The sequence below is a fragment of the Tupaia chinensis genome, unplaced genomic scaffold (genome assembly GCF_000334495.1).
Source record: "Tupaia chinensis unplaced genomic scaffold, TupChi_1.0 Scaffold139943_1, whole genome shotgun sequence".
Classification (NCBI taxonomy): Eukaryota; Metazoa; Chordata; class Mammalia; order Scandentia; family Tupaiidae; genus Tupaia; species Tupaia belangeri.
This window is the reverse complement of record NW_006199822.1, coordinates 140,202-165,275: the sequence shown is the minus strand read 5'-3', so window position 1 is coordinate 165,275 and position 25,074 is coordinate 140,202. Positions and strand designations below refer to the sequence as shown.

The 25,074-nt window shown below is 38.2% G+C and overlaps 1 protein-coding gene across 2 annotated transcripts in view; it reads right to left on the bottom strand.

Moving 5' to 3' along the window:
• Positions 1-25,074, bottom strand: part of SKAP2 (src kinase associated phosphoprotein 2) — a 200,180-nt gene that overhangs the window by 53,386 nt on the left and 121,720 nt on the right. For both annotated transcript variants that reach the window (XM_027765931.1, XM_027765930.1), the window contains 3 exons: positions 10,746-10,870; positions 9,796-9,859; positions 9,305-9,442 (listed from right to left, as the gene is read on the bottom strand). In XM_027765931.1, coding sequence (XP_027621732.1) covers positions 9,305-9,442; positions 9,796-9,859; positions 10,746-10,823 — 280 coding nt within the window. In that variant the 5' untranslated portion in view covers positions 10,824-10,870. The remainder of the gene's footprint in view (positions 1-9,304; positions 9,443-9,795; positions 9,860-10,745; positions 10,871-25,074) is intronic.

The window sequence follows — 25,074 nt, the reverse complement described above, 5'->3', positions numbered from 1 at the left end:
TTTCTCACTTTCTATCTCTTTGTCTCTCCCTGTCTCTCCGGCAAGCATGTGAGCCCTATAGCAAAAATCTCTCATAAATAAATAAATAAATAAACAATAATAAATAATGTTACATAAACTGTCACATAATTTTTAATTATTCAACAAGGACTTGGTTTGCCTTTTTTGTGCCTAAACTATCAATACCTAGAACAGAATCTGGCATGTTATGGGCTTTCAATAAATATTTATTTAATGAATTAAGTACTTAACAAAAATGTATAATGAGAAGAAGACAAAGTAGAAACAAAAAGCTTCACTATTAGAGAAATAAAGAATAAATTAGAAAACATAAATAAGGAAACCTAAAACAGTACATCTTGTTATATGCTGCAGCAAGAAAACGAAAGAAGGCAGGCCAAAGGAGGAAACAGGTCCAAGACAACAGGGGTGGCCAGTAAAATCAAATTTCCAGGGCTGAATGTGAAGACCAAGACCAATGACTGGGAGAGTACAGATGGATGGCTTTGAAGAGGCAGCTTCAGTTAAAGGATAAGGACAGAAACCCACATTGCTAGAGGTTAAGGAGTGAGCAGGTGAAAGGGATGACCCAGACAGGGATCAAAGAGCTCTCCCAAGCATTTGCTAAAGAGAAGCCAAGCCAGAGTGTAGCTCCCTGGAAAGGGATTGGGAATGTGAAAAGAGGACCAGACTAGGAGGCAGGAGATGTGGGATCTGATGACAAAAAAGCTTCAAAATGTCACTCAAACTCAACAACTGAATTTCCTTCTTTCTCTATGGGGAAAAAAACTGCTGCTTCATTTCAATGTCTTTAATAAGGAACAGAGGGGCTAACGGATAAGTAGGTAAAAATGTTATTGTTTTTATAATAAACCTATTAAGTTCTAAAAAAAAAAAGAGGAGAAAATCTATAAAAGAACATTTTATTTGAAACAAAATCAAGATAAAATTTCACTCTAGTTTAAGTTAGATTGGATGTTTCTCCCTTTGTCATAGATTTTCACAACTAAACCTCTGCACTTGCTGAGCCAGATATGAAGAGGGCTTATATTTATCGCTGACATTTTGTTGAACTTGTCCATTCGTATTAATCATTGTTTTAAAGTAAGCAGCTGAGTACTCTTAGGAAGTTGATATTCCCAGCTGACCTATCTGCAAAAGTAGTGAAGCTTGATACTCTCCTGCTGCAGTCTGTCTCTATAGATGTATGTGTTCCTGGAGCAACTACGTATATGTGTATGTTTATTTTTATTTTTTTTTCTGGGACCTACAGAAACGAATACATTTCTGTGAAACTACTACAAACGTTATCATATTCTGTCTTCCAAAACCATGAAGGAATTAAAAACAAAGCAGACTGTTATTTGCATTATGAATACACAGAGGGCAAATCGTATCTACAGAATGAAGACTTCAGTTTAAAAGTCTGATCTGACTGGTTAAAAGATACATTGAGTTTCTTGGTGGCAGATGACAAGTACTCATTTTTGTGCAGATACAAAACCCTCAGTGTGAATATTTGCTCTCCCAGCACAGTGGCAGGATTCTTTCTCACAGAAAAAGCTTAATAGCTCAACACAGCATAATTTTTCTTTTTGTTTGATAAATGTCAGTTTTTTAGTCTTATTACAGTGGTTAATATTTGCTTACCTTCCGGTTCAGAATTTTTAACATGCAGTCATGGGTTCCCTTAGCAATGTAAACATAAACATGTGAATCTGAAAATTGAGAATTCAGTGGATAAATAATCCAAACTGTCAATAATCTTCAATGATTTTATTTGGTTCTTTAAAACAAAAAATAACAAGATCTGCAGATCTGGTAGCAGGTGGCATGGTAGTTAGGGCACTGTTTCCGACATGGCTGACACTGCACTTCGAGTTCTAGACCTGGCAGTTTGAAAAACATGCTGGGTGCCTGTGCATGCATGCCCAAAATCCCAAAAGGAGATTGGAAGAGAAGGAATTGGGCTTTGTCATCACCCCCAAAGGGGACTGATTTCTCACTTTCCCTTTCTCTCTGTCTCTCTCCTGTGAGTGCACTCACTGTATGGCAAAAATCTTGAAAAAGACAAAACAAACCAAACATTGATCGTTTTTTGGTAAGGTTCTTTTTTCTTTCTAAAAGTTCTATTCTTTTCTTCTTTAATCATCTTAAATACATTTATTTTATAGTCTTTTCTCAATTGTACTCTCATCTCCAAGTTTTTGGGGATTCATTCTCTTGTTTCTCTTACTCACTGACCTATCCCTCTAAAGATGCATCATGCCAGGGACCAGCAATTGGCATAGTGACTATGTCGCTGGAGTCCCATGTAGTCGACCGTGGTTCGAGTCCTGGACCTAGTGACTTAAACTCATGCCGGGCATGTGTGCATGCGTGCCCAGGATCCTGAGAGGAGAATGGAGGAGAAGGAACTGCGGCATGGCCATCCCTCCAGGAGGTGATTTCTCGCTTTCCATCTCTCTGTCTCTCTCTTTCTGGCAAGTGCACGTACCCTATAGCAAAAACTACTCAAAAAAAAAAAAAAATTACTACACTGTCTTGCAGAACTGCATGTGTTGTCATTTTCCATTTTGATTTCCTCTTTAGCACATGAACTAGTTAGGACTTTACTTTTCAGTTTCCAAACATAGGAATTTGGATATTCTAAACCATCTTTTTAGTGTTGGCTCCTAATTTAATTTCATCATAGTTAATGAACATATTCTATATAATATATAGTCACTGAAATTTGTTGAGATTTCAACTATGAAGTTATATGTAGTCAATTTCCATGATTATTCTTTGTGTACTGAAAAAACACATATTTTCTACTATGTGCAATGCTAGTTTATATACTTTTTTTATATATAGTGGATCAAGTTTATTAATTTTGTAGTCCAAATCTTTCATATCCTTACTAATAGTTTGCCTCTCTGGTCTACCAGTTTCTAAAGGTGGTATGTTAAAATCTCTCACTATCATTGAAGATTTGCCAAACTTGTCTTACAGCTTTTTATATTATAGATTTCGGAGTTATGTAGTTAGACACATTTAAAATTTATCTTCTTTTATTTTTATTATGTAGTGTCATTCTAGAGTCATATAATTGCTTTACGTCTTAAATTCTAAACATCTGATGTTAATATAGCTATTGTAGCTTTCTCTGGATAGCGTTGCCCGGTATATTGATTTCTATTTCCTTACTTTAAAACTTTCAATGTGGTTTTGTTTCAGGTGTATCATCTCTAATTAGAATCTTCCAGATTTCTTAACAATATCCAATGTGATTATTTGTCTTAGTAGATAAATTTAATCAAGTTACATTTATTGCATAGGTTGAGGGACCAGCAGTTGGTATAATGGCTATATTGCTGGATTCCCATGTAGTCGACCATGGTTTGAGTCCTGGACCCAGTGGCTTAAACTCATGCCGGTGTGGGTGCGTGCACGTCCAAGATCCTGAGAGGAGAATGGAAGAGGAGGGATTGCGGCATGGCCATTCCCCTCGGGTGGGTGGGGTGGGGTGTGATTTCTCGCTTTCTGTCTCTCTGTCTCTCTCTGTCTTTCTGGCAAGTGCATGTACCCTATTGCATAAACCTCTCCAAAAGATAAAAAATAAAATAAAATAAAAAACCAGGTCAAGTATCCCTTATCCAAAATGCTTGGGACTAGAAGTATTTCAACTATGGACCTCTTTTAGATTTTGGAATATTTTAATATATATATAATGAGATATCTGGTGGGTTCTTACTAACTACCTCGGTGAGCGGCCTCTGTGACTCGCTAACTTCAAGGTCAAAAATAAACTCCTAACTAGTTCAAGCCTTAAGCCTGTTAATCTCTTCCAAATCTAGCCCAAAAGGACAGAGAAGTCCCATAACAGGGTTTCCACTCCTCCTAAGACCACTTGTCAAATTCCAGGTGGTCCTGGAATTGCTTAGCCCGACATTTTCCCAGAATGCCTGACTCTCTTTAGAAAGGTCCGATCCTTTACCCACAGGGCTTTTCCTTCAGTATCTAAAGACAATCCTATCAGAATAGAATAAGTAAGGATTCACACACCTAGAATATAAATATAAACAACAACAAAAAAAACCTTCTTCTTTCAGAGAGACTAACTCATAACAATTTTTAAAAGAATGTTTTCCAACTTTGTTGTCTTCATGGTTTTCTCATTTCCCTAAGACAGACAAAATTTCAATACAGTCCCTTAAGGAGATTGTCTCTTATGAACCAGAAACATTCTATACAAACTTAATTTTATATATGTAAACAAGAGTTACATCGTGTCCATAAAAATTAACCTTAATGTTAACCTACCAATATGAGTGATAATTAGTAAGAAAGAAAATAAAGTTCAAATATGTTTTGAAGGTTCAAAACCACTTATTGATTAAATTAGCATTTCTGTTCACTTGTTAGATAGTACAAATTTAAGTACCCAAACACTGTTCTTGTTTATGTATATATAACAGTTTCATTGAAAAAAATTTATAGGGGGAACCAGCAGTTAGTGTAATGGCTATGTCGCTGGACTCCCACATAGTCGAACGTGGTTCGCGTCCCGGACCCGGTGGCTTAAAACTCACACCGGGTGCATGTGCGTGCGTGCCCAAGATCCCAAGAGGAGAATGGAGGAGAAGGGATTGCGGTGTGACCATCCCCCCTGGGGGGGTGATTTCTCGCTTTCTGTCTCTGTGTCTCTGTCTGTCTGGTGAGCACACACGCCTTATAGCAAAAACCTCTCAAAAAAAAATGTATAGGTACATTTCATTTTATATTCCATTTTAGATTCAGATATTCAACTGAATAAATTTAATATGTAATTGAATGACCAAAGGATAAAAACATCCTTTTCTTAGAATAGTTGAATCTGTCACTGCATTAGAAAACAAACTAATTCATCCTTTTAAAAAATAGGTTAATGGGCCTAGCAGGTGGTGTGGTGGTTAAGGTGCTCGACTCCCACATGGTCAATTGTGGTTCAAGTCCTGGACCTGGCAGCTTGCTTTCTCACTTTCCCTCTCTCTCTGTCTCTTTCTGATGAGTACACATGTCCTGAAGTAAATTTTAAATAATAAATAAAATTAAATAGTATTTTTTTTTAAATAGACTAATGGAATAAAAATTTGTCTTTCTGTTTTATGCTGCCTTTTTTCCTCCAGTACACTTGCCAGGAAACATTCCAAGTACTTCTCCCTGAAAGCCACAGATTTCATAAACTAATAAGCAGTTACCATTCCTGTTACTGGGCTGATCATACTCAGTCTATACCTAGAAAAATCTTTTTGTTGTTGTTTCTGCACAATTTCCTGCATTAGAGGGGAAAAAAAATTCAAGTGACATGGTCAGTAGAAGAGCAAGCTGGGCTGATTTCTGCAGTTATTTTCTTTCTTTCTTTTTTTTTTTTTTTCTTTTTTCAGAGAGGTCTTTGCTATAGAGCGTGTGTGCTCTTCAGAAAGACAGAGACAGAGAGACAGAAAGCAAGAAATCACCCCCCAGGGGGGATGGCCATGCCACAATCCCTTCTCCTCCATTCTCCTCTTGGGATCTTGGGCATGCATGCACACGCGCCTGGCGTGAGTTTAAGCCGCTGGGTCTGGGACTTGAACCATGGTCGACTACATGGGAGTCCAATGACATGGCCATTATGCTAACTGCTAGTCCCTGCAACTATTTTCCAAATATTGTTTTTCCTTTTCCAGACTCAAAATTCCAACAAAAATACTTCTTTGTATTTCTTATGAAAAAAATGAGTAATAAATTCTGAAATCCATGCTAAGCTAAATGAACTCATTACTGTGTTATGAAACAGTGTAACACTTTTGGGTCAATATACTAGCTGTGTAAACACAAATACCCTATAGTAATATCACAATGTAAGCAAATCTGACTGGCCTATGCTAATAAGTACTAAAACATAAAAGATATGAAGCATTAGTGTTATTTGAAGGAAAGCCAAATACCTTTAATACTCTCCAGGAATGACATTCTCTCAACTCTTCTGAACATATATATAAAGCCCCTAAACACAAAGAAATCTTACAAACGTATGCCTTTATGTAGTTAAAAATTAATGAACTAGAAATTAAAGACAAGGTGTTGTAATAAAGTTACCATATTCTAACCGAAAAACAATTATAATAAAACTCTTTACACTCTCATAGAACTATAAACTTTCCAAAGAATATTTTGGGTTACTCCTGAGACTTAACCACTGCAAGTTTATTGTACATCTTTTTCAAAAAAAAATACTTAAGGGACCAGCAGTTAGCGTAATGGCTATGTCGCTGGACTCCCACGTAGTCAACCGCAATTCGCGTCCCGGACCCAGAGGCTTAAAACTCACACTGGGCGTGTGTGCGTGTGTGCCCAAGATCCCGAGAGAAGAATAGAGGAGAAGGGATTGCGGTGTGGCCATCTCCTTTGGGGGGTGATTTCTCGCTTTCTGTCTCTGTCTCTCTCTGTCTGTCTGGCAAGCGCACGCACCCTACAGCAAAAAAAACCTCTCAAAAAAAAAAACTTAATAACTAGTAAGAACTTTATTTTCTGAGAAAGAAGTCTTTGTGATTTAAAATAGTATATTGATGCTTAAGTTTGTCCTCAAATACATCGGTATGCCTCATCTTCCAACTAAGATTAGTTTTAACAATTTGTAATTGACCAAAGAAAATTGTGTTGAAATGATAGTATTACTTAATTCTGGTAACCTAATCAGTCAGATTCAAAGATCTTTATACAGAACTGGAAAAATACCAACAGTTTGAAAATATGCTCAATGCCTTTCCACCTCGAAATTATACTCAAATTTCACAGAAGTAATCATTTTAATTCTTGTCCCGAAAGAGAGATGACTTTTTTAATTTAAAAACTTACTCTTCTAGTTTTAGATATTTAAAATCAAACAAAACCTCTAACTGTGAAACTTTAGAGCCTCCACTAAGGAAAATCCCCTCCGTGGCTGCTGGCCCAAACTCGACAAACTTGCTGAACGGTGCAGATGTGGAAGCAGCTCTTGGCCACTCTGGGGAAGAAAGAAGAACTAGACATTCCACAGCTGCCTGCAACAGCTTCCTTCCCGGGGGCACAGTTGCAGGCTCTATCAAGCTCAATCACTTTGTACAGCAACTGGGGATCCCAGGCAGGAGCAAAGAAATCCCAGAGCAGCTTAAATTTCTCCCAGTCCCACAGCAAGAAGTAACACTATTTAAAGAGTAACCAGTTATTGCCAACAATTATGTGGCCAAAAAAAAAAAAAAAAAAGAACATCTGTAGTGAGAGAAAAAATAATAGATGTTCCATACTTTTAAAATTTCAAGCCACTTACAAGAGATCTTCCACAGGTTTTTATTATTAAAAGAGCTAAAAATATTTTTATCTTTTTTTCCTGATTGATATGGAGGGGGAGAGAGAATAGTCAAGTTGAAATAACACAGAACTTAGTGAATTCGACAATTGTTATATAACACAGTCACTGCAGGACTTTAAAGGGAAGAAATGTATATGACAGTAATATCATGTTTAAAGGCACCACACTCCCCGTTTTATATCAGCATACATTCTCACAAGTTCATTCACACATTTTAAAGACTAAAATAATTGCCTAAATGATAGAATGTGACTAAAAAGTAGCAACCAGAAACTATTCTCCCCAGCCTGAGGATGGATAATCAATGCTATGCTGATGCCATTTCCTTAGGATAAGCCAGAAAAGAAGGGGCTATGAACACAGAGTTCTACTAAATAACAGACATATACAAATTACCATTCCCTACAAAATTACAGGGTTTTTTTTAAGAGGTTTTTGCTATAGGGCATGTGCACTCGCCAGAAAGACAGAGAGCGAGAAATCACCCCCCAGTAGGGATGGCCATGCCGCAATCCTTCTCCTTCATTCTCCTCTCAGGATCTTGGGCACGCACACACACAGGTCCGGCGTGGTTTAAACCACTGGGTCTGGGACTCAAACCACAGTCAACTACATGGGAGTCCAGTGACATAGCCATTATGCTAACTGCTGGTCCCCAAAATTATAGTTTTATACTAAATATCTTCTTCTAGGATAATGAAAGATAATGTGTAGATGCACATGTAGTTCTTACATATCTTGAGTTTATGTTATATAATTATTAATTTTTATTTCATTAGAAAAAACTATGTATCTTCATACAAACACTTGTGAGAATTCACCAACTATAATAATGAAAATAATCATCGTGATGGTATTACGATTGAGTGTGGGCTTGCTATATGCCTCAAGTACTGTGCTGAAAGTCTTTGATCTCATTACCTCATTTATCCCCTAATAATATTATCCCCATTTTACAGATGAAGAAGTTAACTTATAAAGTCACAAAGCTAGTATGTCACACAGTCAGAATTAAGTTTCTTACCTCTAAAGTCCATGCGTTAGTTATTAAGTTTTACTGTGTTAAAAATGACAGCTGTGTGTTAACACTTTAAATATTTTTGAAATCAATCTTAAAGGTTATATCATTAAATTGTTCCACACAGAGAAAAATAGCCTCTCTACATGAGATGTTAATTAAATCTCACTTTATTGCTTACAATCTCTTTTTCTTTTCTAACTACTGTTTTCTCAATAGCCAGAAGAAGGCACGTTTCAATATGGAGTATTAATAATATAATTAATTCCCTGAATGTTTTCATATTCTAAGTATCCTAAATTTGAGAGGCCTACCTTTCTATTTTAGGTTGATTCACAAAATTACAAGTCAAAATAAATTAGTTTTATATAATATCACAGATTCTAAAACTTTAGAACAGGAAAACTTTTTTATTTCATCTCCATACTAAAATATCAATAAGAAAACTTTGGGCCTCAAAAGGCTTTTGTTTATAGTTCACTAACATTCTCCAAGACGGCGCAATCCACTACAGCAAAAAGGAATATATGAGGCAGAAGTTGATGACATATGGGGTGTGCATGGAACTTCTGGTTAATGCAAGTTCCAAGATGTATAAAGAAAAAATGATGTGTGAGTTGGTGGAAAAAAACTGTAAGGCAAGTCAATTTTTTAATTAAAAAATTATGTAGCATAAACAATGCTAATGAGCCAAAAGTCCCAAGAGATTAGGACTGTATGTGCTTCATTTTAATGTTCCATTCACTCTTCATAAGTGTACATCCACTCACTCGAAATACTTGAAGCAGAACCCTTTTCTTCACAAAATAGTTGTGAATATTTTCTTTGTCCTTGTTCTTAGTAGCTCACCATATTTTACTGAAGTTGTCAACCTGGCAAACAAATCACACACACACTCTAAAATCTTTAAATGAATACTAGAAAGTAAATACCTGGAAGTTCTTCATAAATTTCATCATCGATTGGCTGACTGCTTGTTGGTGGACTGCTGATTGGCAGAGGATGATCAACATCATCATATAAGTCTCCTCTTTCATCATCGTCCTCAGGAATAGCATCAGATTCCATATCTACGAAACATGTTTCATGAAGCCAGTTTTAAAAGAATACATGAGAGATTTTTAAAACTGTTTCCTAAATAAACTCAGCCCTACCAAGTAACAATAGTGCTCTGTGCTACTATCCTACATTTCAAGCATTTTAAAAAACGGATTGTTTTGCATATGTGAATGTTAAAGTTGCCAAATGGTACTTATAGCATAGATGCTTTTATAAATCTGAAGTGAATGATCTGTGTTAATAACAAGTATGTTCCCTTGGTCACACTCACGGAAGTCAACAAGCTTTTGTAATATGAAAATCCAAATCATGCAGTGATTCAGTACTTAAAGACTGGGAGAACGTGCTCAAATGATGTTCTTACCTTGTAAGACAAATTTCAGCTGCTGGACCCATTCCTCGGCATCTTTGGGAGAAGCTGCTGTAAACTAATTAAAAAAAAAAAAAAAAGAAAGAAAATAAGAACAAAAAAATCACCACAGTAGAATAAAAGGTATGTCGCATTCTTATCATTTCTTTAAGACCATTAGTAATTCTTTTCATGTCTAGTGGTACTTTTCTTGCAAGGATGCTTCTTATAATGTAGAGTTAATTTTGACAAATTTACGTAATTGAAGCAGAGGATGATGGATTTGAGACTCTGATCAGCAGCTGGCAGCTGTGTAGGAAAAAAAGCTGCTTCTCTTCATCAATGTCAAAGACAGAACTGATGAACAAAATTTGCCCTTGACAATTAGAAGACACCCATGAATTTCTTTAGACTGCTGGGTACAGTTTTCTTAAAAATGTTCTTGTCAGATTCCAACACACTACCTGACAACTTAATTAACTGGCTTTCAACTGCAATCTCAGATATTTAAAACTTATTAAACATACATTCCATATTGATGCCCAGCTGATAGCTCCTGAATTGCAGAGCTGGTATGTGCCTTTACCTTCATTTTCTCCCACACCCCTAAGCAATACAATATGCAGCAGCGCCCTGATATTTTTCTTTTGATAATTTTACTCTTTCTGGTATGTAATTCTTTTAGGAAATCACACAGCTCTATTAAAATAGATAGAAAATGTAGCCTGTCAATTATCTGATAAATTACATATTCACTTGGTCTTTTTCAAAAAGGTATCACTTGAATTAATCTGAATTTTTGAAAAAATGCATTTCCTCTTTTTTGAATGCTCAATGTACAAAAACCAATATTTTTTACTCTTATTAACATGTCAGGAGAGTTGTTTTAACAAAATGTTAATGTCTTCATAAATGAAATCGGGACATTTTATCAACTTAATTTCAAGGCAACATAAAACTCCAACCTGATAGACACGTTTATCAGGGGCAGAGATTTCAAAACAGCAATCTTTCTTTCCATCCTTCCTAAGGGTGTTATTCATTCTGACACTGTAGCCATCTATTGCAAATTCACCTTTCTGTTGTTTGTCTGTTGAAGATAAAACCGAAGTTAGAATTTCATTTACTACAATGAATATAAATGCTCAGTCAATTTTCTTTATCTTTTACTTCATTTTTCTTTGGGAATTGTTGAAAACAGGATTTTGTCGGTCATACTGTTTTAGTAATATAATGCTAAAATAACATTTCTAGGTTTCTGTTGTTGTTTTTCCTTTCTTTCTTTTTTATTTTGTTTGGTTTTGGGTTTTTGTTTTGTTTTGTTTTGTTTTTTTGCAAGGCAGACCAACATGGGAAGGATCTGAGTTCCATCCCTTAGCACGCCAGGCATGCATGTGCCTATGACCCAGGCTGGCTAAGCGAGGATCATAGCAAGAAGATCTTCTGGGGTTGTTGTAACTCTGTCTCTCTCCTTCACAGAAAAGTGGATAAATAAACCTTAAAAATAGGGACCAGCAGATGGCATAATGGTTACATTACTGGATTCCCATGTGGTCAACTATGGTTCAAGTCCCAGACCCAGTGGCTTCAAACTCATGCCAGATGCTTGTGTGTGCATGCTCAAAATTCCAAGAGGAGACTGGGAGAGAAGGAACTGTGGTGTGGCCATCCCTCCAGGTGGAGGGGGTGATTTCTCGCTTTCTATCTCTGTCTCTCAAGAAAGCACATGTGCCCTATAGCAAAAATATCTCTTAAAAAATAAAAATAAACTTTAAAATATGTATTATTTTAAAAGCCTCTAAAATCAAACATTTCTTAAAAAAAGAATTATTCCATTTAACTTTATTTATTTGTTTGTTTATTTATTTTAATTTGATGAGCGAGGGACAGAGAGAGAGAAAAAGAGTGAGAAAGCAAGCTGCCAGGTCCTTGAACTGAGGCTGGCCATGTGGGAGTCCAGCACCCTTAACCACTATGCCACCTGCTGGCCTCCCCCAAAACTTTTCTTTAAAAGAAACTTCTAACTTGGTACAATTCTAATCAAATTTTAAAAACAAAACAAAATTACTAATCATACAAAAAAGATGTGAGGAGAAAACAATGTGGAACTATTTGGATACGGAAGAATGTTAAAGCAAGTGTAGAAGCATTAATTACAAACAAAAACAGAATAGGTTTCTTAACCAGTGAACAGTTGTACTTGTAAAGCTCATTTGCATTTCATGTGATAGAGTCAAAAGAAAAGATATGGCCACCCAGTGGTACAACAGTAATGTGCTACTTAAGTGATGCTGGTTCCACACGGAAGGTCTCAGGTTCTGCTCCCCAGCTGACCTCACACACCAGGTGTCTGCATCTATGATTCTGATCAGCCTCAGAGACTGGCACAGGCATGGAGATCATAGCCTGAGACGCTGTTGGGGGTGCTAGTCAGTCTGTCTGTCTATCTCCGAATCTCTCTCTCTCTCTCACCCTCATAAAATAAATAAGTAAACTTAAAAAATATATGTATATGACTTGCGCTTTGGCCAGCTCTTATTTTAAAGAAAAATAAAGTTGAAATACAAAGACTGATTTATTACTCTGAAACTGAAAATTAGTCAGCTTTCCTACCTCACCCAGATATAGGTTTATTTATTTATTTATTTATTTGGAGAGGTTTTCGCTATAGGGCATGTGCGCTCGCCAGACAGAGAGACAGAGAGACAGAAAGCAAAAAATCACCCCCCAGGGGGGATGGGCATGCTGCAATCCCTTCTCCATTCTCCTCTCAGGATCTTGGGCATGCACGCACACGCGCCTGGCGTGAGTTTTAAGCCACCGGGTCCAGGTTGCGAACCACGGTCAACTATGTGGGAGTCCAGTGACATAGCCATTACGCTAACTGCTGGTCCCAAGGTTTATTTCATAGATTAACAAATGATATTAAAACTACGAGTAAGAACAAGCTATCTCTTTTATTGAGCTCAGGGTAAATATCAAAATGCTTATATGTTGTAGAATGAAGGGCCCTTTCAGCTCAGTACTTCAATAAAACATATATACTTTTTAAAAAAATATACTAATTTAGGGACCAGCAGTTAGTGTAATGGCTATGTCGCTGGACTCCTACGTAGTCGACCGCGGTTCAAGACCCAGACCCAGTGGCCTAAACTCATTTGCCAGGCGCGTGCTCAAGATCCCAAGAGAAGAATGGAGAAGAAGGGATTGCAGCATGGCTGTTCCCCCTAGGGGGTGATTTCTTGCTTTCTGTCTCTTTCTGGCAACGCATGCACCCTACAGCAAAAAAAAAAAAAACTCTCAAAAAAAAGGAAAAAAAACTAATTGAATGCCCTCAAAATAAACATTTTTAAAAGGTCATGAAGATCATATCTTGCTCAAAACATCAAATAAGAAAAAAATCTGACTTAGGATTACTGATTTAAACCTGGAACATTTAATCATACTTAGTCATAACTTACATCTCTTTAGTTGACTAAAAAAGAACAATTCAAATTAAAAAAATTAAAGTTTATTTCATAGAAAAAAATCTACAATAAATGTTATGAGGGGGACCAGCAGTTGGCATAATGGCTATGTTACTGGACTCCCATGTAGTCGACCATGGTTGGGTCCAGATCCAGTGTCTTAAACTCACACTGGGTGCCTGTGTGTGCATGCCCAAGATCCTGAGAGGAGAATGGAGAAAAAGGATTGTGGCGTGGCCATCCCCCTTGGGGGGTGATTTCTTGCTTTCTGTCTCTCTGTCAAGTACATGCACCCAATAGCAAAAAACACTCCAAAATAAATAAATAAATAAATAAATGCTATGAAGTTAAAAAAACATAGTTAAGATTAGAGCAGCATTTCAAGTGTGTTTTAGATTTCCGTGATCAAAAACTCTTCTCAGAGTTCTTAATATACTTACATACTCATTGAATTTCTAAGAGAAAGGTTTAGTATACAGCATTTTCAAAATATATTTGTCCATGGAACCCTGTTTTCACCACCCCTTTTATGGATTTGGTATTCCTAAGACATATTTTGCAAAACATCCCAACAAGAAAAATATTGGGAGAAAACGTATTAAAATAGTAAGAGTTCTTCTAAAATGTTCAAAGGAGACTAAATCATTCACGCACTCATTCAACAAATTGATACTGAACACTTTCAACAAGCCAGACAGGAATATAGTATGCTGAGAGAAAAGCTAGGAATACCTTATCAAACCCTTCTCACCATTCCTCTGAAATGCACACTCACATACACTCTTACGCACACAGGCGCACACAGACACCCACTCTGTGATGGTTAATTTTACGTGTCAACTCAACTGCATTAAGGGATACCTGGAAAGCTGGTGAAATGTTATACAGGGACTATCAGTGAGAGCATCTCCAGGGGAAACTGGCCTGTGAGTCACTGGAGTGAGTGGGGAAGACCCTCCTCAATGTGGGCAGGCACCGTTCAAGTAGCTGGGGGCCCAGATAGAACAAAAAGACAGAGAACAGCTAATTCACTCTCTCTCCTCTGGAACTGGGAAATCTTTCACTCCTGTCCTTGCACATCAAAACTTAAGTTCCCTGGCCTTTGGTCTTTGGGACTTGCTCCTGCTATAACAGTTTCTTAGCTCTTCAGCCTCAGACCAAGGGTTAAACCAGTGGCTTCCCTGGTTCTGAAGCTTTCAGTCTGAGCCATGCTACCAGCTTCTCTGGTTCTGCAGCTTTAGATGGCCTAAGGGGGACTTCTCGGCCTCCCGTGTGAGACCATTTTTTCTAGTAATTCCCCTCTCACATATCTTCATGTACATTTCCTGTTGGATCTGTCTCTTTTTCAAGCCCTAACTGATGTGCTTACATCACAGCACACATGCACACAACACCAATTTAAGAATTCCATGAATATTAATTAATGATTCACTCAACTGCAAGAGGAACTTGATTTCACTACAAAAAGTGAAAAAGTAATTTGAGGCAAAAATATTCAAGTTACACAGGGTAATTTCAAGAGATTTATTTTAAATTTCCAGGAGAGACAGGATTTTTAAAAACTAGATTTGGAGGAAGGTTGCTCTCTTGCTGAGCAAGGGCTCAATTACTCTACTTGGTAGATCCATCTGAGCTAAAGTCCATGATTTCTACCTCTAAAATTCTTATCAAGATATCGTGAGTAAAGTAGAAAGACATAAGGAGTGGGAGTCTCCATCTGAAGATATAAAATCAACACAACAAAATTTATTATGGTTTGGTAGAACTGGGATAAGCAGGAAACTTTCTCATGCTAGACTTTCTAGGAATAAGACAACCAGGTAGCAAAATGGGTAGCACTGCTTTAGACTGATAGATCCACTTCAAGCAAAACTTTCAGAAATATGCCATGGGGCTATGAATCAGATGTTCTTCTGGAGTCTAAGAGGGGGGCATTATTGCCCTCTAGTGAGGTGAACCAGAGAGAAGTCCCAAATCCAAGTTATAGGTAAGCATCCTGGACTATACAGACAAGGCCTTGTTCAAGGATAAGTAAAAGATGAAAAGCAAATAAACATAAGTGCCGTAAAAATGTTATGTAAAACAACAACAACAAAACGTAGTGCTTGAAATATAGAAAGTACAAGCGAACCAGAAGAAACCAAAAATAAACTCCAGGTAATGGTTTTGTATTTTTTCTAAAAGTTAGACATACACAGATTCTGGGAAAAATGAAAGATAAAACAATGCAATATAAAATAAAAAGAAAATAACTAAGGCAGGTAATAAACGTAAATGAGAATGGCAAAATAAGAACACAGCCTGCATTAAGAAAATAGACAATGTGGGGGCCACCAGGAGGCAATGATGACTGAGGCACTGAATTCTCATGTGGCCAACTACAGTTCAAGTTCTGAAGCCAGAAGCTTGAAAATCACAATGAATTCATAGATGTTTAAAAAGAAATGTAAAGAGGGACCAGCAGTTAGTGTAATGGCTATGTCACTGGATTCCCATCTAGTTGACCACGGTTTGCGTCCCGGACCCGGTGGCTTAAAACTCATGACGGGTGCGTATGCATGCGTGCCCAAGATCCTGAGAGGAGAATGGAGGAGAAGGGATTGCGGCGTGGCCATCACCCCTGGTGGGGGGTGATTTCTTGCTTTCTGTCTCTCTGTCTCGCTCTGTCTGGCAAACGTACTCGCCCTATAGCAAAAACCTCTTTAAAAAAACGTAAAGAAAATAGACAATGTGGAAACTAAATGGTGTGCTAGAAGTGATAAAAAGTCAAACTAACCTTGAAATCTGATCAGACCTACCTCCATCAGCAGGTAGAACAAAAGAATATGGGGGAAAAGGAACAAAAGGGAGTATGGTGGTTATGAAGAACGGACCAAAATACAACATAAGAAAAACGGGTGTTCTGGAAAAAAAGTAACAAATAAAACAGTGTCGATAATCAAAGATAAACAGAAGGAAACTCTACTGTCAAAGAAAGACCTAACCCTTAGCACAAAAGGTATTGGTTAACCAAGTAAAAATAACAAAAAGAAACTAATCCCTAGGTGTATTCAGCTGATTTATCGTATTTGAGAATAGAGAATCACATAAACATCCACATAGGGTAGAGGTACGGGACCAGAAAGGATGAAGTGAATGGAGGGAAATCCGTAACTCTTCCTCAATAGCTTTTGCAAAGCCATAACCATAAAGTAGTCATATTTCCAATAAACCAATACAGAATAGAAAGTTCAAGACATGAAATGGGCATACATGTCTATTAGACCCTGCTCTCCTCTCTTCATATTAGCTTCTCTTCTGGACAGAGGAAACCAGAGCATTATATAGTAACCCCTGATAATTTAAGTGTACATAAATAGGTTAGTTCCACAGTACATTCCAGGATGGTTTCAAGAATACCTGTTGACATGACTGACTGTTAAAAACAGGAAAATACCAATCAAATAGGAAATAAAGTTATATAAGTTCATTTATCCAAATAGCAGAAGCATATTCCTTTAAGTGGCAAAACTTTAAAAAATGTTGGTTATTGTGATGGAAATCTTGCTAAGATACATACTTCCTTGACTTCTCAAACAATGGCTTTCAAATATATTCAAATGTTTTCTTGACAATATAGTATTATAATTTTGATTATTAGTTTTTATATTATATGATAATGCATCGATGCCCTCAGGATTTTAGAGGTACTTGTCCCTCTATTACATTTCCCTCAGCTTCTATATTACACTTTAACCTTGCCTCTATCATGCTGTTTGAATTTAATGTCTACAGAAGTAAATGCTGCCAGGAGAAACTAGATAATAAAATCTATTAAATCAGTAACCTAATTTTACACAATTCTAATTCAGCAGGTGCAAGGTAAAAAGCAGATGATGCTCCTCTACACAACACAATTCATGGTTTCTCTCTACTTTTTCACTGGTTTTTAGGTTTACAACTGTGTTCTGGGTTTTGTTTGTTTGCTTTTAAACTTCCAAAAAGACAACTCACATGTCATCTTTGAATATTTCATGAACGTAACATAACATATCTCACACGTACCTCATAATAATTCCAAGTGTAGATGTGTTTATTATACCCGCCAGTACTGATGAGAAAACAAACCTTAAATTGATCAACATGTCACACGAACAATAAATGGCAAAAGCCAGGACCCTGACCTAAGTCCTCTTCTTAGGCTTTGATCTTCCAGCCATTTCATACTGTTTCCCAGAGAGGAATTCTCAAAGTGTATTTCAAGAGTCTCCTATATTAGAATTATCTTGGATGCCTGTTAAAAATTCAGAAATAGTTCCACTCTGCACTGCCAAAAGGGAATCTCTGGGGGTGGGTCCAGGACACCAAATTCTTAGGAAGCACCCTGGATGATTTTGACACACATTAATGTTTGAAAATCACTATTCTACACAGCACATGTAGTTTGTGAAGTCAAGATAGAGAAGATAAATATTATCTTGCACTTCCTCGTACAACTGAGCAAACTTTCTCAGCTTCCTGTATGAGTTCATCTAACACTCCTACCTCGTAAAACAGCCGTGGATAGTGAAGTTTTAAATCTTGCTCTTTTTCTCACGTCACAGTTCTCCCTGGGCAATCTCATCCACTCCCAAGGATTAAATTCCAAATCAATATGCTTGTGATTCATAATTCTCTATTTTTAGTTCTATTTCACTACTGTATATTCAAACCTTCATCTGCTCACTATACATGTCTTACCCCTCAAATATCCTAGAGACACACTGATAGAACATGTCCTTAATGGAGATCATCCTATCCCCATCTCCAAAACTTGTGACTCCCAACCCCCAAGGCATTTCTTATTTTGACCCCCATCTCAATAAGTGGCTCTTCCATTATTCCAAACCTCCAAAGCAGAAACCAGCACCTCTCTTGATGTATCCCTTTCCTTCACTAACTAGCTCCACACATCCCGCTACACCCCACTGCTACCTATCAGAAATCCAGTTAGTCCTTCTATTTTCCTTGCAAATATACTGAATTTTTCTCTTCTTCGTTGACTTTCAGAAAATATGTTTAAAACACCAACCACTCCTGGGCTAGCCCCATAGCTTAATGGTTAAGGAATCCAGATCCCACAAGGCTGACCACATTTCAAATCCCAGTTCTGGCAGTTTAAAGAATATACTGGGCATATATGCATGTATGCTCAAAATCCTGACAGGATAAAGACATGGAGAAGGGACTGCAGCATGGCCACACCCTGCGGGGAAGGCAATTTTCCTTTCTCTGTCTCTGTCATCTCTCTGTAGTGAGCACAAATGACCTCTGGCAATTAAACATGCACACACACCACAGGGGCCTGCAGGTGGCATGGGGTGAAGGTGCTGGATTCCCATACGGCTGACTGGGATTTGAGTACTTGACCCGGTAGCTTGAAAAATCAAGCTGGGCATATGTGCATGCATCCCCAAAGTCCCAAGAGGAGAACAGAAGAAAAGGGATTGCAGCATAGCCATTACCCCTGGGGAATGATTTCCCACTTTCTCTCTGTCTCTCTCCAGTGAACACACACACCCTATGGCAAATACCTAAACAAACAAACAACAACAACCAAACACACACACACACACACACACACACACACGGGCAGAAGATGGCATAATGGTTACTTTGCTGGACTCCTACGTAGTAAACTGCAGTTCAAGTCTCAGACCTGTTGGCTTAAAACTCACACCAGACATGTGTGTGTGCATGCCCAAAATTCCAGAGGAAAATGGAGGAAAAGGGACTGTGGCGTGGCCATCCCCCCTGGGAGGTGATTTCTCACTTTCTGTCTCTCTGTCTTTCCAGCAAGCACATGTGTCCTATAGCAAAAATCTCTCAAACACACACATACACACACACACACACACACACACACACACACACACACACACCTCTAATACCATTTTAGTTGCTGCTTTTTTCTTTTTCTTTTCTTTTTTTATTTTTTTAAAATTTGTCAGAGGGTGCATGTGCTCACCAAAGAGAAACAGAAAGAAAGAAATTGAGAAAGTACTCTCCATGGGAAATGGTCATACCATAATCCCCTCTCCTCTATTTCTCAACTACCACCACATCACTAGCTGGCCTGCCATATAGCAACTAAACAATTCCCAATCCTCGTTTGGGGCTCCCCAGCATCCAAGTAGCTTTACTGTTTTGGTCCCAAGGTTGTAAGGGATAGGGCCTAGCTTCCCACCACAGAAGCCAGTGGGAGGCATTTAGTCTGTTCTAGCTCAGTCGAGGGGATGATCTAGCCTGGGCCCTGACTCTTAAGTGAGTAACAAAGGAATCAGGAAGGAAACAGAATCCATTCTGGTGTCAATGGCATTCACCAATTGGTGGCAGTGCACAGTGGCAACATAATGTGCCAGGCTTGGTAAGGCCCAAGCCAACAATGTGTGCCAATCAGACTATCCATGGATTGGGCAGAAGTGCTAGCCACTCTATCCCCCAAGTTCTTGACTGTTTTCTGAGTCTAGTTGCTTGAACTTTGTATTAATTCTATCTGAGAGCTGAAATTATACTAATAATTTCCTTTGTTGCATAAACAAAGTTGGTTTTTGTTCTTTGTGCCAAGAATGTTAACTTCTTACAAATGACTAATAAACAGAAAGACATCAAAGCCTTCATCAATGTTTAATAATATCAGCTACTTATATTTTAAAAAGACTCTTCCCAGGACCAGCAGTTGGCATAATGGCTATGTCGCTGGATTCCCATGTAGTTGATCACAGTTCGAGTCCCAGATCTAGTGACTTAAACTCACGCTGGGCGTGTGTGCGTGCATGCCCAGGACTTCGAGAGGAGGATGGAGGAGAAGGGATTGTGGCGTGGCCATCCCCCCGGGGGGTGATTTCTCGCTTTCTGTTTCTGTCTCTCTCTGTCTTTCTGGTGAACGCATGCACCCTATAGCAAAAACCTCTCAAAAAAAAAAAAAAATCCCTTTTCCCTCAGTGAATAACTGAGGCTTTTTTCTCAAGTATTAATACTCATTTGTAAAGAAGGGGAAAGTATGCCCCTCAACAATAACATACACACACACACACACACACACACACACACACACACCTCTAATACCATTTTAGTTGCTGCTTTTTTCTTTTTCTTTTCTTTTTTTATTTTTTTAAAATTTGTCAGAGGGTGCATGTGCTCACCAAAGAGAAACAGAAAGAAAGAAATTGAGAAAGTACTCTCCATGGGAAATGGTCATACCATAATCCCCTCTCCTCTATTTCTCAACTACCACCACATCACTAGCTGGCCTGCCATATAGCAACTAAACAATTCCCAATCCTCGTTTGGGGCTCCCCAGCATCCAAGTAGCTTTACTGTTTTGGTCCCAAGGTTGTAAGGGATAGGGCCTAGCTTCCCACCACAGAAGCCAGTGGGAGGCATTTAGTCTGTTCTAGCTCAGTCGAGGGGATGATCTAGCCTGGGCCCTGACTCTTAAGTGAGTAACAAAGGAATCAGGAAGGAAACAGAATCCATTCTGGTGTCAATGGCATTCACCAATTGGTGGCAGTGCACAGTGGCAACATAATGTGCCAGGCTTGGTAAGGCCCAAGCCAACAATGTGTGCCAATCAGACTATCCATGGATTGGGCAGAAGTGCTAGCCACTCTATGCCCCAAGTTCTTGACTGTTTTCTGAGTCTAGTTGCTTGAACTTTGTATTAATTCTATCTGAGAGCTGAAATTATACTAATAATTTCCTTTGTTGCATAAACAAAGTTGGTTTTTGTTCTTTGTGCCAAGAATGTTAACTTCTTACAAATGACTAATAAACAGAAAGACATCAAAGCCTTCATCAATGTTTAATAATATCAGCTACTTATATTTTAAAAAGACTCTTCCCAGGACCAGCAGTTGGCATAATGGCTATGTCGCTGGATTCCCATGTAGTTGATCACAGTTCGAGTCCCAGATCTAGTGACTTAAACTCACGCTGGGCGTGTGTGCGTGCATGCCCAGGACTTCGAGAGGAGGATGGAGGAGAAGGGATTGTGGCGTGGCCATCCCCCCGGGGGGGGATTTCTCGCTTTCTGTTTCTGTCTCTCTCTGTCTTTCTGGTGAACGCATGCACCCTATAGCAAAAACCTCTCAAAAAAAAAAAAAAATCCCTTTTCCCTCAGTGAATAACTGAGGCTTTTTTCTCAAGTATTAATACTCATTTGTAAAGAAGGGGAAAGTATGCCCCTCAACAATAAAACTTTTTACTAAACTTTTTCAAACTGATGAGTAACTTGTCAGTTAAACATATATGAATAGGGGCCAACCCATGGTGTGGTAATAGGGGCCAACCCATGGTGTGGTGGTTAAGGTGGCTGAATCCCACCTGGCCTACTGTATGTTTTGAGTACTGGACCGGCTGACCTAAAAAACACACCAGATACATATATGCGTCCCCATAATCCTGAAAGGAGAGAGAAATGAAGGTGAGGGGATTGTGACATGACCATCCCCTATGGTATGTGTTTTCTCATTCTCCCTACTTTGGCCTCTTTCTGGCAAAAAATATTTTTTAGGGACCAGCAGATGGCATAATGGTTACGTTGCTGGACTCCCATGTAATCTACCATGGTTCAAGTCCTGAACTCAGCAGCTTAAAAACTTACACTGGGCACATGTGTGTGCATGCCTAAAATCCCAAGAGAAAAATGGAGTAGGAGGGATTGCAGCATCATCATCCCCCCAGGGGCTGATCTCTCGCTTTCTGTCTCTTTGTCTCTCAGGCGAGTGCACATGCCCTATAGCAAAAATCTCTCTCAAAAAACAATTTTTTAAAAAAGACATATGAACATTTTCCTTCTGTTTATACCCCTCACAGATATACAGGTGCCAGTGTTCAGTCACTCACTTGAAATATGCTTCTGGCATTTTCAGTTATATTGTGAGGTGATATTAACCAATAATATTTCATGGTTATTAGACCCTCTGTAAGACTTAGTCTGGGGACCAGCAGATGGTGTAACGGCAACATCACTGGACTCCCATGTGGTCAACCACAGTTTGATTCCTGGACCCAGTGGCTTAAAACTCATGCCAGACACGTGTGTGTATCTTATTATAAAGTCAAAATATAAGGGCATATTGTTCATTTAATGTGTATTGTGATAATCTATACAGTCAATACTTACATAAAAGACTCAAGTCTATAAAACTGCAATAATTTCTGATAAAAATGGAATTAATTATTCCTATTTCTTAAGGAATAAAGACATTATCCTTCTTCACATACCAGATAGAAACAAAATCACAGCATACATTTTTAAAATATCAGAGTTCATCTGTACATATAGCATCATGATATAATTATAAAATATTGTTGCCCAAATTTGGGAATTACCTCTATCAACTTAATTAGAAGAAAAAGTCAAGTTTTTATGACTAAGTTGTAACAAAACAACAGAACTTTTGGGACCAGCAGGTGGCTTGGTGGCTAAGGGCACTGGACTCCCACATGGCTGACCGTGGTTCAAGTCCCGGACCTGGTGGCTTGCTTTCTCACTTTCTCTCTCTCTCTCACTCTGTCCTTCTCTGGTCAAAATAAAATTAAATAAAAAAATAATTTTAAAAAAAAACAGAACTTTTAATTATACAAATATAAACATGCTGTCACTTTAAAAATAATATTTAAAAAGAGCCGTGATGCTCTTTTTTCTTTCTTCTTCTTTTTATTTGCTAGAAGGTGCAGAAAGGAGACAGAGAGATGGAGGAAAGGAAAATAAGAAAGCATCCCCCATGGGGGATGTCCACACAGCAATCCCCTTTCTTTCATTTCTCCTTTCAGGATTTTGGGCACGCATGTACACATACCAGTTTTTCAAGCTACTAGATCTGGGACCCAAACCACACACAGCCAGCCATGTGGGACCCAGTCCCCTTAACTGCTATGCCACCAGCTGGCCTGTATGATTCTCAAAATCAATATATTTTGTGACTTTGAAACTAAACAGATATGTTCTCTTTATTCTATCAATGGTAAAGTTATGGGAGAAGTAAGAGATCGAGGATAATTTCAATGAAAAATATTATTTCTGTGACAATTCCTGAAAATCCTGTTAAATTAAATGATCTATATTAAGCCAAATTTTCTACTGACTTCTATTACATACTAAAAAGCTATCACAATGAACAGCACAACCACATGATGTAACAAATAACCTCTGATATACATTCAGAATGACTTGGCAGGACCAAGGCTACATGTAGATGTCACTTACTGGATGGTGGATATGATATTCTTTTGTTGGGGGACTAGGAAGAGAGGAAGCAAAAGACCTGAAAAGAAGTATCATAAACTAACAATCTCCACCCCCAAAGTGGGTAGAGCTGTGGTTCATACCATAATGCTGATTCAAAATCATATGGAAGGTAAAGAAAAAAGGAAACAAAAAAATTAAAACGAGAAACAAACAAATAAACAAAAACCATGAGTTTAGAACAGGTCCAAAATGGGCCATCATTTATGGGTATCTTGGAGGGGGTTGACAGCAATCACCAAGTTGTAGAAAAAGCTTTGGAGCCAAAAAGATCTGCATGAAGTCTTCACTCTACTTCTTGACAGTCCTGTTGACCTCTCCTGCTTAGACTAGTTCACTCTCCTCCTACAGGATCTTGTTGACCTAGTCTCTATCCATTCCAGTCCATCCTCCACAATACCATCACAATTACTTCCTAAAACCAAATCAGTCACAGAGACCTTTGCTTAAATGCCATGTTCAAAATAAAATCCTCAGCAAGCCCCTTTTTCTCAGAAGGCTCTTTACTAATCTGATCAAATCTACTTCTTCAGTCTTACCCATATCGTCCCCTCATTCAGCCCATGCTCCAGCCTTGATTCCACCCATGGCCTTTCACAATCCAGAACCTCTACTGTCCCCTTGCCCAGAATGCCCATTTTATCCTTCTTCACTGTCTTACTCTGTGTGGCTATCACACTTGAGAGTAATTTTTAAACAACAAAAATTTATTTCTTGCAGCTCTGGAAGCTGAGAAGTCCAAGATCAAGGCCCTTGGAGGGTTAGCATCTACTGAGGGCTGCTCTCTGCTTCAAGAAGGTACCTTATTGCTATATCCTACAGAGTAGACAAATGCTGCATCCTTTCATTTCATGCAGAGCATACTGAGGCCTTTTTTATTACAGGACTTACCCCCTTCATGAAAGAAAATCACCTCCCACCTCTTAATCCTACCTCCTTAGGAGTTAAGTTCCAGTATATGCATTTTGGAGGGGCACATTTTTCAAATATTGCATCTACACAACAACCTCCTACTCATTCTTCAAGGCCCAATGAAGTATCCTCCCACCAGAAAGTCTTCCCTAATTGCCCTAGGCAGTTAGCTTTCCCTCCTTTATGATCCAAAGACTTTCTATTTAAATTATTTACTGTACTGCATTGAAATTATCAGCTTACCTGCCCAGCCCCCAACACTAACTCACAGTATCCCCTCTTCATCTTATTGATACCCACACAAGTCAAATTGTGGGCACCTTCTAAGAATTTTTGGATTCTCAGTGCCTATTTTCCATCAAATGTCCAATAAAAGTTTATCAAATTAAAAAAGAAGAAGAAATGCGTGACTGAATGAATGAATGCCTTGATAGAATTCTGAATATCTAAGACCCAAAAAGTTTGATGATTGTGCTTCATGACAATCAAAGAAAAAGGAAAGAGATGAAAGGATGAATGTGATTTCATAAAGTGATAAAGTACATACTATATATATTTGTTACTTAAAGGCCCCAAATGGCTATGAATAATAAATACAGCCAATATTTATGGGTACAAAGGTAAGTGCATTATTTACCCTAGAGG